The 14,876-nt window shown below is 41.6% G+C and overlaps 1 protein-coding gene across 1 annotated transcript in view; it reads left to right on the top strand.

The window, feature by feature from the left end:
• Positions 1-14,876, top strand: part of MOB3B (MOB kinase activator 3B) — a 57,199-nt gene that overhangs the window by 21,844 nt on the left and 20,479 nt on the right. The window contains exon 2 of the mRNA XM_035890815.1: positions 12,829-13,031. Coding sequence (XP_035746708.1) covers positions 12,829-13,031 — 203 coding nt within the window. The remainder of the gene's footprint in view (positions 1-12,828; positions 13,032-14,876) is intronic.

Raw genomic sequence — 14,876 nt, 5'->3', positions numbered from 1 at the left:
TTTTGTAAGGGACCATCCACAGCAAATTCTGAGTGAATGAACACACAATGGGGTCAGTGCGATGTCTCTGGGTGCTTTTCAGTCATCTTGTATGCAAACTTAAAAACAACTTGAAAGCATCTTTTGACTGAACCTTCAGTCTGTCTTAATAACTGAAAACATACATTAAACTGATTTTTAAATGAATGTATTTTCTTTAGTCTTCTGGATTCTGTCTTCAGTATTATGTTTCAAACTTTTTTTCCTGCAGAATCAAGAAGGCTCAAACCTTGCATTTAATTTTGGGATAGATATTTAAAGATTTTGTGTATACATGTGTATAAAACGAGCCTAATTTCTCACATAGGCAAATGATTCCAGGAGCCTAAGTGCTGCAAGAAAAAGTGTCCGTGCAGGAACACTTGTCATGGTGCCATAGGAGAGGAGTTCCCCATACTTCCTAAGGCAGCATGATCTCCTAAGCCTTTGGAGAGGTCTGAGAACAAAGTCAGTGATTTTGGAATGTCTTGCAGCCTTCACAATGTTTGGAATATGTTGACCATGCCCTAAGACTGGTAAGCACGTTGTCCTGGCAATAGTCCCACTGAAAAAGTATTCTGAATCAGGAGCAGGAGTGGAAGACTCTTAACTATGGTGATGCTTTCAGGGGAAAAATAAACAGACTAACAGTGACCTCAAGTCTGCGGAGAGCAACGCAGTTGTATCCATTGGGGTCAAGGTAAATTTAACTCAGTTTCTCTAAGTAGAAATTTAGAAACTCTACCAGAGTGTATAATAATGGACTGCCCATACTGATGCAGTGCTGCTGTTGAACATTTTTTTCATATTTACTAATTTTTTACTAATTTCTGGGGAACGACGAGTGGTTTCCTAGCCATGGTATAGCCAGAAAGTATGACTTGATGCAGAAATCAGTATGTGAAGTTCTGTGCCCTGCATGTTGAACAACACTGCCCTGTACTATCAAGTCTGTTATGGCCAAATGGAGTATAACAGCCATCTCTTTTTTCTTACCGCTTCTATTCTGTCTAGGTTTTCACCCTCAATATAGCGTGTTTGTTGAAGGAGTTTTTTGAACACAGTCTGTAATCATTTTTCTTTGAATGTCATTGTATTTTCCAGCACAGGTCCATGCTGAATCTGAGTGGTGAGCCACAGAGCCTCTGCAGTACTTTCTCTTTTCCTCAGTCGTGTTAATTCTTAAATGCAACAGATGAACCTGCTGGATCTCAGGGCATGCACAAATAACCACTTGACTAAAGAATATGTTGTCTAAGTTCACAACTGTTTGGTTAGAGTTTGTAGAAATCTACTTCTGAGGTTCAGTGAGCTTATGTATTTGCCCATGAAAGCACTGTATTGAAACTGTAGGCATGTAACAACACATCACTAGATCCCTTCCCATGCTTCCACTTCTCATGCAGTAGCCTCCTGCAGTGCACTAACACTGTATACTATGCTATTGTTAAGGATGAAATATTTTGCTCTGTGTTTTGCTCTTGTCCTGACAGAACTATGTGATCCAAGCAGAGAAAATCAAGTACTTGGTCATTGCAGACCATCAGTTTTATCTCATTATGGTTGCTAGCAATGAACTCCTTGTGAACATGTGTGGGTTTATTGCCATTGTTCTTTGAGCAGTCCTGCTTTCCATGGCCATGTTAAGCTGTTGCTGTGAGCAGAATCGGCTGCTGCATTTATCTCTGAGATAGGAGGAAAGAAAAAGGCACACTGCCTTGAGCATGTGAACTCTATCTTCTGTCACAGGTGGAGTTCTCCAGTATACTCATTAAAAAATTGCACCCCATTAGATGTTGTTTCCGTAACTTTCAGCTTCCTGGAACATCACTAAAGGGTAAGTTGGCAGGCTGGCCTGTTTACTCACATGAAGATCTAATGTTTTAAGACATACTGAACTGGAAATCCTGAGGCTAAGAGGAGAATTTATGATGCTGTCCTCAGGATTTCAGAAATCAAAAATATAAACATCTCTTGTGAGTAAGCAGGAGGAAACAAAAGAAATCTGTTTTCTCTGATTTATTCATGGTTTTTGTTCCATGAAGGAGCCAGCTTGAGTCCAGCACCTACAGATCCTCTTCAAAATGCAAAAGCCAAGACCCTTTTGAAAGTCTCCTTGCCTGCCAGCACACAGACCTGTCAGAATTCTGCTAGTAACCGTCTATCAGAGAAATGGGTCTGTGGTATTTCAACACTCCCCGTCCAGTTTCTTGGTAGTCCTTGTTTCAGTAATGCACAGCTGCCTTCAGTCCAGGTGCTAGCAGTTAATTTGTCTCTGGGAGCACTGTCGGAGGTGTAGGTGCTCTGCATCTTACACAGTTCATTGGTGCTCAGGGCCTAAACACACAGACTCAAAGCCTGCAAGCACAGAAGAGGAGGTGGCAGCTAGCACCTGTGCTACTGTGTGCCTCCTCTTTAAGGATGCTTAAGGATAATTGCTGAGCCAAGACCACATTCACCCATCATCCTGCTTTACAGAGAGCAAATTTTAAGTGTCCGGATACATAAAGCTGCCAGCTCTCTGTCAAGTTTTACGCACAAGGTTTGTCTGTCCTTCAATGTCTTAGCTTTCAGGCTATGTTAGTTACAGTGTGATCATATACCATGAATTTAAAAGGTGATTGATGTTATACACCATATAAGCAGTGGCAGAGATAACATAAACTTAAGTTAAACCTGCAGATAAAAATATATAGACATTAAAACATTAAACATGAAGAAACCTTCAGGTGATTAATGTTAAATGTAAAGATAAATGAGTCTCTTCAGAAAGAAACTTAAGTTTATGTTTAGCTCTATTACTGAAGTGGAGTAATCACCCTTGCTAGTATAAGTACACTTAGTCTTACTATCGGTTTCTAAAGCTGTGCTAAAACCAACAAAAAATCCCTGTAAACCCCACCTTCAGTTAAATTGTCCTTGCATAATAAAAGCAATGTGGGGATCTCACCAGTTGCAATTTCAGGTATAAAGTGAAAGAAAAGGCAGAAGTGTAGATGGTATCCATTGTGCATTCAAAGAGTGGAGTGGAGTGGAGTGGAGGTATATACTGTCTTTCTGGCATACATAAAAAAGTATTTTATTAATTTGTGTGGAAAGCAGGCACCCTAAATAAACATTTTATGATTCTGTGCTTTAATTTCTTTAAGCTTTTCATTTACAAAAATTAAGGCCTAATGAGTGTTTTCTTGTTCATGTGAATGAAATAAACGTAATTCCTGCAGAACTAGCTTCTAGCTTCTAGAAAAAGATATTAAGCCAAAATAATATTTGCATTATTTTCCTTTCAGTTCTGTGACATCTGTGACACTGGGCATTAAATGGAATGACAGAAAATGTTTACAGGCAGTTTTCCAGACCCTGGGGAGAGTTCATGCAGTCGAAGCTGTTGCAATGTAGAAATGTTCTTTATATAATAGTTAAAAGGTCTGTTGATAAGATGGCGTTGCCCATGAGTAGTGAGGCGTGAGGTGTTTCTTCTAAATGTAGTGTTCAAGGCTGATAGTCCAAGCTTTGGTGAGTGGGAACTGGATGATAGATGCTGACTTAGGGAAGGATTCAGAGTGTATTAACCCTGTAAAAGATCTGTTAAAGAGAAAATTTTAACTCCAGTGAAATGAGGATGCCTCCTCTTCTCTGCTGAATAGTAGAGCAAATAAACTTAAATTTTGGCTAGTTATGGTTTAAAATATTCCTTTCATTTGTTTTCTTTGAAAACTTTTGGTCCTGTAGTACATTTGATTTTTATTAGCTTATTTTCATTCAAAATATTTATTAGCAAATGTTAAAGTCAAGTTTATGCAACTTTTGAAATTGTTTCTGTAATTGTCCTTTGCTAGTGACATTAACTTATGCTTGAAAAGAAACAGGATACTCTTGCTCATTGATTTCCAGACTCATTTTCAATTAAATTAGTGGTAAAGCTTCTTTTGATTTCCAGGTACCAGATGGAGCCCTAGGCATCTGAAGAGGCAGATCTTACCTATTCATGACATATTGGAAGAATCTGTTTAAATGGTAGTAGCTCCTTTACGTGGGCAATAGTAGGTTTTGAGTGCCTTGTAAATCCAAGCATCATTGGCCTATGCTTTAACAATAAAAATAGTCCTACAGGGGCATAATCAATCAAAATATTCAAATCCTCTTTATTTGACTTTAGTTTCTGTTTTGGAATTACAGTGGACCCAAAACCTGTCAGTCAATGATAGCTTTTGCGCAGGCTTCACAGCACGAGTATGTGTGGTTGTGTTTGCATGTGTGTGTTTGTGAGTGTGTGCGTGTGCCTGCTGACATCACCTGAAATCTCTTGGAAAGTGCTGTCATCTGTGAGCGTGAAGTCCTGTGTACTTTGGTTCCTATTCCAGAATGATTTGAAATGGGTTTCCTTTTATGAGATGAATATATTACTGCAGAATGGAGGAGCACTTCCAGGAGCAGGACTTTAGCCGCTGGGCTACAGAGTCACGCTATGTCTTCTGCTGCCTTCTGACATCGCAAGCCTTCTCTTCCCTTCAGCACAGTGCCTTCATGACGGCACGAAGAGTGCAGCTGCCCAGATTTCATCAGCTTTCTGTTGATAAACTTACTTCCCTGCAAAACAGTAGAAAGATTTGAGTGTCTTTTGCTCTGGAAATACTGCAAAAAAAAATGAATGATACATGAAAGAGAGACAACACTACCTTCTCTGGCTCTGCTCTGAAATTAAAACAGTCACCATGCCCTTTGGTACTGAACCTGATGCAACCAGTGCATACCAGGCATTCGCTGAGCATTCCTCAGAGGAAAGCTGGATATCTGGTTTAGTGTTTGAACATCAGTGAGTGTTTACATCGGAAGGAGGAACTGACCTCTTCTAGTAAGGCAATTCTGAAAAAACAAGGGAAGCAAAACTTTGGGTGCCTGGGGAGGCTCTCGGTTGAGCCAAGGCATGGATTGGCAGCAACTGAAGACAGAGTAGCTCAGGTTGCAGTTACAGACTTCTGAAAGAGTGGATCTGGCTTAGCTCTCTGATGTTTGAGTGCTTAAGTGTGCCTCTTTTTTCCTCATCAGATGGGTTCATTCAATTTTACAACCCTTTAACAGTTGCAAAAACAGAATAGTGAAAAGCATCTGTTGTGTTACCCCAGATCCGATGTTACAAAAGTAAAAATAGCTAAACATGCAAAAGCCCTGAGCGGCTCTTGTTTGTCAGCATGCAGAATTCTTTTCCAGGACACTGGACTTTATTCCAGGCTGCACTGTTGTAAATCAGGATTAACTCAAGCAAAGTCAGGGACCAGGATTCTGTTCTTGATTTTTGATTCTTAATTTTCTGATTCAGAACTTCCAGTCTTCCACTAAGCTTCCCTTGCACACTGCTGTATAATTGCCTTTCCCTATCTCATGAAAGAGCTACATTTTACTGCAGGGAAAAATAACTTGAAACTTCTAAATCAACTCTCCAAGGAACTGTCGATAGGAGGATGTTCTTTACACAGAAAAGATCACTGAGTCAGCACAGATATCAAAGGACCAGAAAATTACTTGCATTAGGAGACACAAGAACTGTGATCTGAGGTGTTAGAACTGTCTGAATTTTTCTTCTAATGGCCCCTGAAAAGGAATTTAGCACAGTAATCATATGCAGGACACACATTTCTTCTGTGATAGGAACCTTTCCACTACAGTTACTTGTTATTGTCATGCCATGAGTTTTGGCAGATGTCAGGCCTCTGTTGTTCATTTGGCTGCTGGAACATGTGTGTCTTGGGGACAGGAGGCTGTTTTGTCTGATTCTGAGTGCATCTCCAAGACCATGCTGTTTCTGATAATCACAGAATCATTTAGGTTGGAAAAGACCTTTAAGGTCATCAAGTCCAACCATAAACCTAGCACTGCCAAGTCCAGCACTAAGCCATGTCCCTAAGCACTGGAGCACATCCAGCGAGGGGCAGCGAAGCTGGTAAGGGGTCTGGAGCGCAAGGCTGATGGGGATGCGCTGAGAGCACTGGGGATGTTCAGCCTGGAAAGAGGAGGCTGAGGGGAGACCTTATAACTTTCTACAACTGCCTGACAGGAGGTGTTGGTCTCTTCTCCCTGGTAATGGGTGATAGGACAAGAAAAGATGGCCTCAAGTTGCACCAGGGAAGGTTTAGATTGGATACTAGTAACAATTCCTTCTCTGAAAGGTTTATCAAACACTGGAACAGGCTGCCCAGGGATGTGGTTGAGTCACCATCCCTGGGGTATTTTAAAGATGGATAGATACAATGCATCTTGCTGCATCAGTAAGTCCGACAGGGGCCCGTAGAAGAGCACATTTCTTCCAGTGTCCCTGTAGAATTAATGGGTAACCGGAATATTTGCTTCCTGAAGACATCAGAAGTTAATAAAAAAAATAAAAGCCATGGTGGCAAGTGGTGCACTCAGCATGGAAAGCTGAAACAACTACCCAGAAATTGTCAGGCCATGGTAAATATTGTAGGAACAAAGCTATTAACAAACCTCTGTCAGGTGGGGAGGAAAGTTTTTTTCCATTGATGTCTTGGTTAAGCTCCAGTATTTGTACATACTTTTTCCTTATGTTCACTCATTGGGTTAATAAGCTCTCTTTTCCCATCCTAAGCTGGGAATACAAATGGCTGCTGTATTTTCGGTCCCAGAAGAGGCTGCATCTTGTTCACCTGGACTATAGTTTCTGCTAAGGCAGGGAGAGCTCTAAATTATTCTATTGGGTCTCCAAGCCTATTTTAGACTACGTATATATTAATGTCTTATCAACTTATTCAAATGCAGTGCTCCAACAAATTGCATTTTGTTACTATGGTGAAAATGGATCTTCCAGGGCAGATGAGTTAACACTGTCACACAGCCATGACTCTGCAGCTTTTTATCACATTCACTGTTCTCATTGCCTTGAAGAGCTACAGATCTATTCTAACGACTTTATCAGCCTCATTATTGTCTGCAGTAAAATGAGCCTTGCTTGGTACAGGCAGCAAGAGTGTTCGGCTCTCTGGCATTGCAGTGTTTCTCTTCTGTTCCTCTGCAGCAGCAGAAGCAGAAGTAGTTACAGGGAGGAGGTCAGGTTGTAGTCCGGAACAGCCATTGTAAATTTGCCTAAAATCCAAGGGATCTGACTTATGCAGTGCAAGGATTTAGGTCCCTCTGTCCTCTGATTTCAGGAGAGTCAGTTCAGGTGCTTTGCATACTTACGTGTTTCTCAGAATTTGCATTAAAAGATACTTCTTCTAGTGAAATTGTTAAATAAATGGCAATATTTAGTCCCATCACCCATTTCTTGATATACAGCAGCAGCAAGAGCTGTTGAGGATGTTCAGGTAATGCAGACCCTCAAACAATTTTCTGCTCTGTACCCTGTTCCATTTAGAGTTCTCTCCAGCACAGCACAAGAGTACCTTTGTTGAAGGTCTGACAGTGGGCCTGACTAGAGGCAGCCCTGCTTAGAAAGGGAAAAGGACACCATTTTGCTTAGAAAGCCATATAACCTCAAGAATATCTTCCTTCCTTTGGCTCTCTCTGATACGAGAGCAAAAAGGAGGGCAGTGTCAGGAGGATGTAGGTACATGGTAGTCTAGTTTATGCCTAATATTTTGCAGCTGTCTGCTTATTTATGTGAGGAGGAAAGTCCAGCAAAACTGACATTGTTTTCATTGGCCTTTGAGGCAGACACTTCCTTGACTAACACACTGAGATAACATTAAACATCTGCTTGGATCAGGATAGGTGTTTCTGCAGCAAAGCTTCTAGCAGTAGCAGGGGGCATCCTTTGGAAATTTTTGTACTTGGGGCAGGGATGGGAGAAAGAAAACTTACAGGGAGGAGGGGAGGAAGGATTAGGTTCAGGTGCCTTCTCCAAATTGTTAGTTTCTGGTAACACTGTTTTCTTGCTCCTTATTATAAAACTGGAAAAAATTCTTACTTTACCAGGTTGGTATGTTTTTAATCTGTCTTTGCAATAGTACAGTGTGGATCCTTTTGCCAATGGAGAAGGGAGTCTCTCTTTTTCTCACATGTATTTTTAAAAAAAGAATGCATTACGATTGTGGCCCGTGAAAGGATTTTCAAGTGTGCAGCAAAATTTCTGTGCACAATTGCCAAAGGGCTTACCAGCATCCCTTGAGTAAAGCAAGACTTCAAACCACATAAATACAGAAGGTCAAAAATGCTCATGCATCTGGCATCACAGAAGATTTAACTGGGCAGTTATCTCCATTGCATGCCAGTTGAGAACCGCATGTAACGTTACAGGCAAAAAGTCTGGGTTGCTTCCTCTGGTTCCTCAGCATCAACTTTCTGGGGCCATATACTTTCTGACTCTTGCCTAGAGGTAATGAGTCTGGCGAGAAAGACAAATTGTATCATGACTTTTCTTCTGTTTCCTCTCTAACCTGTGCAACTGGCTTGCTTCAGGGGAGGTTGGGATACATATTGAAGTAGGAAGATTCAAGATTGTCATGTATCAAATGAGACAGACTTTTTGCCTGTTGCATTCACCTCAGATCTTTGCTTACGCTCCTCTATCCCCACATAATTTAGTTTCTTTTAGTGTCTCTGCCACATTCCACCATTTTTTTTGCGTCGTACAAAGAACAGGTTTTGTACCTGCAGGGTTTAAATTAGGACCTTCATCATGGTGTTAAAACATCTGTATTTTAAACCAACAGACCATTAACTCACTGGTGATCAATAGATTAGATCTGGATGCTCACTCTGGCACAGGAGCAAATCACCTGATAGGAAATTAAGAACCTGTAAGGAATGAAGTCGATAGCCTACAGAAAGGTGTGGGCATAAGGCTGTTCTCAAAAAGAAAGGGAAAATCCCTCTTGATAAATTGATCAGGTGAGTTGAGTTTTGGAAGTTGTAGAGAGCCCTGCTCATGCAAGGAGTAGCCTTTTCTAGCAAAAAGGCCAAAGGAGCACGGGGAGGTTGGAGCGCAGGGGAAACGAGGTGATTGTTGCCCGATGCTGCCGTGGGCATCTGTCAGCAGGGTAAAGGGGCTCAGCTTTTCTGCAGGAGGAGCCTGTCTGTTAGTACAGCACCACCTCCAGACAGTCCCATGTTTATTACTGGTTATACCATGCCCCAGTGAATTGTTTCCTAATTGCATCTATGACCGTGAGTTAAAGGAGCTTCTGCTGTGTGGCTGGGACATTTGAAAGCTGCTTGCACATTCTTGGGACGTAATGCGGAGCTCTGGGGTTTTGAACACCAGGTTAACAAAAAGGACCCTTCTGTTACTTTCATACAGCAGCACTGGGGCTCAGCCTGCAGATGAGTCAAGGCTGCCAGTTCAGTCATCCAGAAATACTTTTTTCAGCAAGTAGCAGCTAGCTCAAAAATTTCAGTGTCATCTTTGTATTTATTTGCCTTTCAATAACCGTAACTCAGCAACCTAATTTGGTGTCTTTACATTCTCTCTCTTTACAGTATCACCTTGCAGTTAGTCAGACAGTCATCCTTCTTCTTGGAAATTTTTTTTGCTGTTAAAAAGAATCCAAAGTTTAAATAAGCATGCAGACTTTTGGTGGGTTTGAGGTTTTTTTCCTTTCTCTTCCTCTCCCATTTTAACTATAAAGTTCCAGGAAAGAAATTATTAAACCTGGACTCCATGGTAAGTTGGAGCTTGGAGGGGGAGAAGGCAAAGGCTGCTATGGCTGAGCTGAAGGACAGAGGACAGGACTCGTCTTAGACAAGAGTCTAAATCTAAGCTAGTCCATTCCCAAGAGCCACTCATAATGATTATGTCCAGTGGTTGGTTTATTTATAACTATAGCAGTTGCAGTGGGAACAAAACATAAGCCAAATTCTGACCTCAGAATATAAATCTAGAATCATTTCGCTCTGATGGTTTTAAATTTTGATGGCATTACTTTGGATTCATTATACTGTAACTAAGATCAGGATCTGTTCTGTTGTATTAGATTTTTTTTTTCTCTTCAAGACTGCATTTCTACCATCCTTTTGTCTAGTTTTGAACACAAAGAGCAGTAGAGTGTATGTTTAAACTAGTGCTGCAGCCACCTCCATATGCTCATCTGTACCTTAAGGCTGACCAGACCTCGAGCCTCCTCTCTGCTCCAGGGACAGTCTGGCTGGCAAGCTCGCCAAGGCTGAGCAGTCAAGCTCACTGCACAGGACTGATTGCTTTCAGTGGTATGAGGAGGCACTTTTTAACTACTTAGGACACCGTGTCAGTTTGTAAACCAGTTTTGCCAGAAGGGGAGAGAAGTCAGAGAGCCATTATGGATTCTGCCATACCCAGGTGATAAGTCTGTGAAGGCGGCAATGTTTATTTAAGAGTAAATGAAACAGAGATAGCTTTGCAAAGCTGGAAAAGTTCCACAATGGCAAATGAAAATTACACAGCCTGTCTGAAAACTTAATGCACGTGAGGAGCAGTGAGTGGGAACACTGCAAGTTTATTATGTGCCTCAGGCTGTTCTGCACCAGCTGGTTTTTTTCTGTGTTATTTATGTTTCCTCGAATTGACTGCCTAACACGTCTAAAAAGCTTTCAGATTAAAGTCCTTGCTCACAGCAGAAATAGTGCTCTACACCCTTTGCACTTACTGCCTGTAACTGCTAAGCGGGAACATGGGCTGCAGAGAAACTAAAGGATTTGTCAGCTTGGTTTATTCAGCTTGTTTTAGTCAGTTAATACAGGAGTATGTTTCTTCTTTACAGTAACATTCTTCAGTAACAATCATATGCCAGCCTATGGAAGATGAAACTAATTATTCTTCATTTTGGGACATGCCTGTTCTGGATCAGAAAATACAGTGCCTTCAAGAATGCATCTCTCAGTTCAGTCAGTGACAAGTGCCAGCTATTCCTCTTCCCCCTTTTTAAGGACTTAACATTTTCTTGGGGTTATTTTTAAAATTCTAGTTTGGGTATCTTTTATGAAAATGTAAAGCAGGCTGCTGCTGTAGTCATTCCTGAATTTAGCCATGCTCTCATGGCTGAAATGTGATCCCCCTGGTTAATAAGCACCTAACTGGGTTTTCTATTACGTTTTTTGATAGAGCGTATTTATTTTGCCCTTGGAAGTAACAGCAATCATTTGTTATAATCCAGGGGTTTGGCTAATTGCAGAGTTTTGATTCAAGTATTGCAAAGACATCTGTATGTATTATCGTTTCTGTAGCTTAGCAATGTCTCAGTTCATGGCTTGAGCGTTTAGGCCTCCTCCTCTGTGACCCTCGATATTAGCTTTAGCATTGAGGTGAATGGATGTGACAAACAAAAGCAAACCTTTCTTAAGGAGATAAAGTGGTTGTGCTTTGATAGATGCAGCTATTTCTCTGGTCCCTGGTTTGTACATCAGGAGTAAGAAGGGCTGCTCTGCATCTCTAAAGTTGCTTGAAATTATATCAGAAGGATTTGCGTCCGGTGAACCCAGTACAGGCCAAAAAAACCTGAGACACTTTCCCACGTTATCTGCACCTCAGTGATGGCAAATGTAGAGGCAGTTGAGGGATATCCTGAACAGGACACTTCTGCACGCTGGTGGGCTTCCCTCCTCGGATGCTGACAGGCACAGGGATGTTCACATCTGCAGGGGATATGCCCTGGTATGACCTTGGCCAGGGAGTCCAGAACAAGGTGCATGTGTCTGTTGATGGGACCCAGACTTGTTACAGCCACAGTTGGTAATTTATGTAATCTGTAATCAAAAATGTGTTTTCAGCATGGAAATTCTCACTGTATGTCCTCACATCCCCCTCAGTGAAACCAGACAATTTGTCCATTAATTCACCACTCTTAAGAGTGCTGAGTGGTATTTAACAGGAGATTGAAATTTTAAAACTAGTAAGTTTGCAACAGTGTTAATTTAGTATCTTCTTTCTGCAAATAATAAACGCTTTTCTTGTTGAAAGCGTGAGCTGGGCTTTTAAGGAATATAGAACTTGCTAGCTCTGGGGTTTATTTTTCTTTTTTAGAAGAAGAAATAGCAACAGTTACGTAGTTCAAATCTGACTAAAACATGAACTATAAATAAAAAAATCAGGAGAATGTGGTAGCAGTAAGGTTTCAAGCATGGCACTAAAGTCATCATGTCTGAGGCACAGTCATAGAAAGAGATGAACCCTTCAGCTTTTTGGGACAGCTCAGTGGTACTCAATGCCATGCAAGATCAGTCTTCAGTGAAGGGCAGTTTTGAAGGAATTATTGATGCCACATTGTGGATGCCTGGCTGTTTACCTGCAAGCATGGCTTTTGCTGCTGCTGTGGAGTCTCCAGCTGAAAAGTGGTGTAACTTCTAAGGTATTTTGGAAAAACTGTTCTTGTGTCACTTCAAGAGTTTTTCTACTAGAAGAGCAGCCAGATTGGTACACATAACTGAGAGGAAGGTGAAAGGAAAGGGGTCTGTCCTTCAGTCAGTTATTTCAAATTCGTTATTACATTTGATGCTGTGAAATGCCACAAGATGAAATGAGCTGTATGTATCAGTGTGGGCAACAGCCATCTCAGGATGTAAAGCCATTGATGTTAATGGGACAGTGTGCGCTGCAATGAAAATGACATTTCTGAACATTACAATACTGGATGTTCCTCCATTAAACTATTCAGGGAAAAATGACCGGTACCTGTTGGTCTTGATCCTTTAAAGTCACTTAAGTATTTGGTTATCTTTGGTGCTAGCGATCAGATAAATTTATGCATTAAATCATCTTCTGGATTGGAAAGGAGACCTAGGAAGTCATAACCTAGTCTGCAGTTACAAACTCACACTTTGCTCCAAAGCTGTTGTCTTGGCAGGATGACAGGATGGTTATGACAACCCTGCCTTCTCTATTCACAGGTGTTCCCTTTCCAAAGAACTTCCTTCAGATCTGCAAGAAGATACTCTGCCGGCTTTTTCGGGTGTTTGTTCACGTCTACATCCATCACTTTGACCGTATCATCCTTATGGGGGCTGAGGCCCACGTCAATACCTGTTACAAGCATTTTTATTACTTTGTGACTGAGCTCAACCTCATAGACCGCAAAGAACTAGAGCCTTTGGTAAGTGCGGGGCCTGGGGGAAAGCTCTAGGAAATTTTCCTCCTCCCTTCACTGAGCCTTTCCCACACTTGTTGCAGTGGGTTTCCTCTGGGAATAAGGTCCATGGTTGAACACAGGCAATCTAAAGGGAGGAACTCTTGCCTCTGTCCGTAGACCCATTCCATCTGCTGCAGTATTTGTGAAATGCTCAGTAGGCTCAGTAGAAAGAGAAAAAGTGTGATGTATTTTGTATGGAAAAATACAGGGTGGGAAACACTGCCATTTGAAAATAGAAGTTCGTTTGTCTTCTGCTTCTTCCTGTACTATATATTTTTTATATAATTTTATTCTGTTTTTTTTTCATTGGTCAGTAACAGCATGGCACTTGTAGCAGTCGAATGAATGTGAAGGGAACAGTGGTCTATATAGAGATGAATTGTGGGGTGTTTTTTTTTTTTAATCTTTAAGCAGGTGTTTGTGAACGTATTGAGTGTGTTAGATCCAGAGGATCTAAGTGAGACAGATGAGGTGAGGTAGAGGTTCAGACAATTAGCAGCATAACAAAACCAGGCACTTCCTTCTGGGCTGAAACAGATCAAAAATAAATTCGTTGTTTCCAAAAGTAAGGCTCCAGAAATTGCGACAGTTTTTCTGTTGATGCAAATGTAAATAAAATAAGAGTGTAAGCAGAGAATGAAAAGTAAGATGCAATTCAGAAAGCAGTTTATGCACAAACCCTCACTGTAGGCATTTAGCCAACTTTAGAAGGGATCAGGGCAACATTTCTCCATGGGTCAGAGTTTGGAAAATACTGTGTCAAACAGTTTATTGATGAAGTGCTGGAACCACTGGGATTTCTTTTATTCCACAGCATCACAGAATGGCTGAGGTTGGCTGGCACCTACGGATATCATGTAGTCGAAATCCCTGCTCAAAGCAAGTGTCACTGAGAGAAGGCTGCCCAGGATCACATCAAGTGTTCAGTTGTTCCACATAAAGGCACATTGCAAGGAGGTGTATAATATAGTTGGTATGAAACACTTCTGAAAGTGTAGCAAAGTGACGTTTGCCTGCATTTCTGCAGGAATTGGAGCTGTTGCAGGTGTGGTACGTGTATACAGTTTTGTTGATTGAAGGAGAGCCTGTAAAGCGAGACAAAATAGATGGTCTTGTTTTCAGCAGTTCACAAGGCCCGCTGAAAGACGCTGCATATGGCATGTATTGCTAACTTGCAATGCATCTATGGTTTCTTTCTGGATAGGAGAACTTACTATGCCCTCTAAATGTGTCCTGCGGGATAGAAGGAGGCCCTGCAAGAGAACTTCCCTGCCAGACTACTGATCCTAGGTTAGCTGTAGCTGTTAAATGCTGAGGATGTGTCACACGCAAGATAAAGGCAGAATATCTCAGAGGTAGGAAAAGAGGCAATCTTAACGCCGCTAGAAGAGCCTTGCTTGCTTTGGAATACAGAGAGCACAAAAGTTATTTAATGCTGCAGCTGGTGGTTAGCAATATTCCTGCAGTAAGCAGACAGATGACGGATTGGAGCCAGTGGCGCAGGAGGTGGCCCAAGTCCAGCAGCAGAGCAAACTAGGAATGTGCTCCAACTGGTGTGTGCTTTCCCCTTGCATTCCAGCATTCCCTCCCTTCACAAAATTGTCCTTAGGTAGGATCATCATGTGATGCAGTATTATTAACTTTGCTGGGATGCAGGATCTCCCAGAAAAATCTTTCATCTCCACTGGGAAGGCACCAGCAAACTGACAAAGCTCTACCTGGCCTTGACTTGGGTGAGTGTCAGCAGTGTGGAAATGCAGAAAAAACCACATCTGTATTTTTGCCTTCAGCTGGTTGGAGAGGAGGGAA

Source organism: Egretta garzetta, unplaced genomic scaffold, assembly GCF_000687185.1.
Source record: "Egretta garzetta isolate BGI_Z169 unplaced genomic scaffold, ASM68718v1 scaffold22, whole genome shotgun sequence".
NCBI lineage: Eukaryota > Metazoa > Chordata > Aves > Pelecaniformes > Ardeidae > Egretta > Egretta garzetta.
Note: the sequence above shows the minus strand (reverse complement) of the source record. Positions and strands in the feature narration are given on the sequence as shown.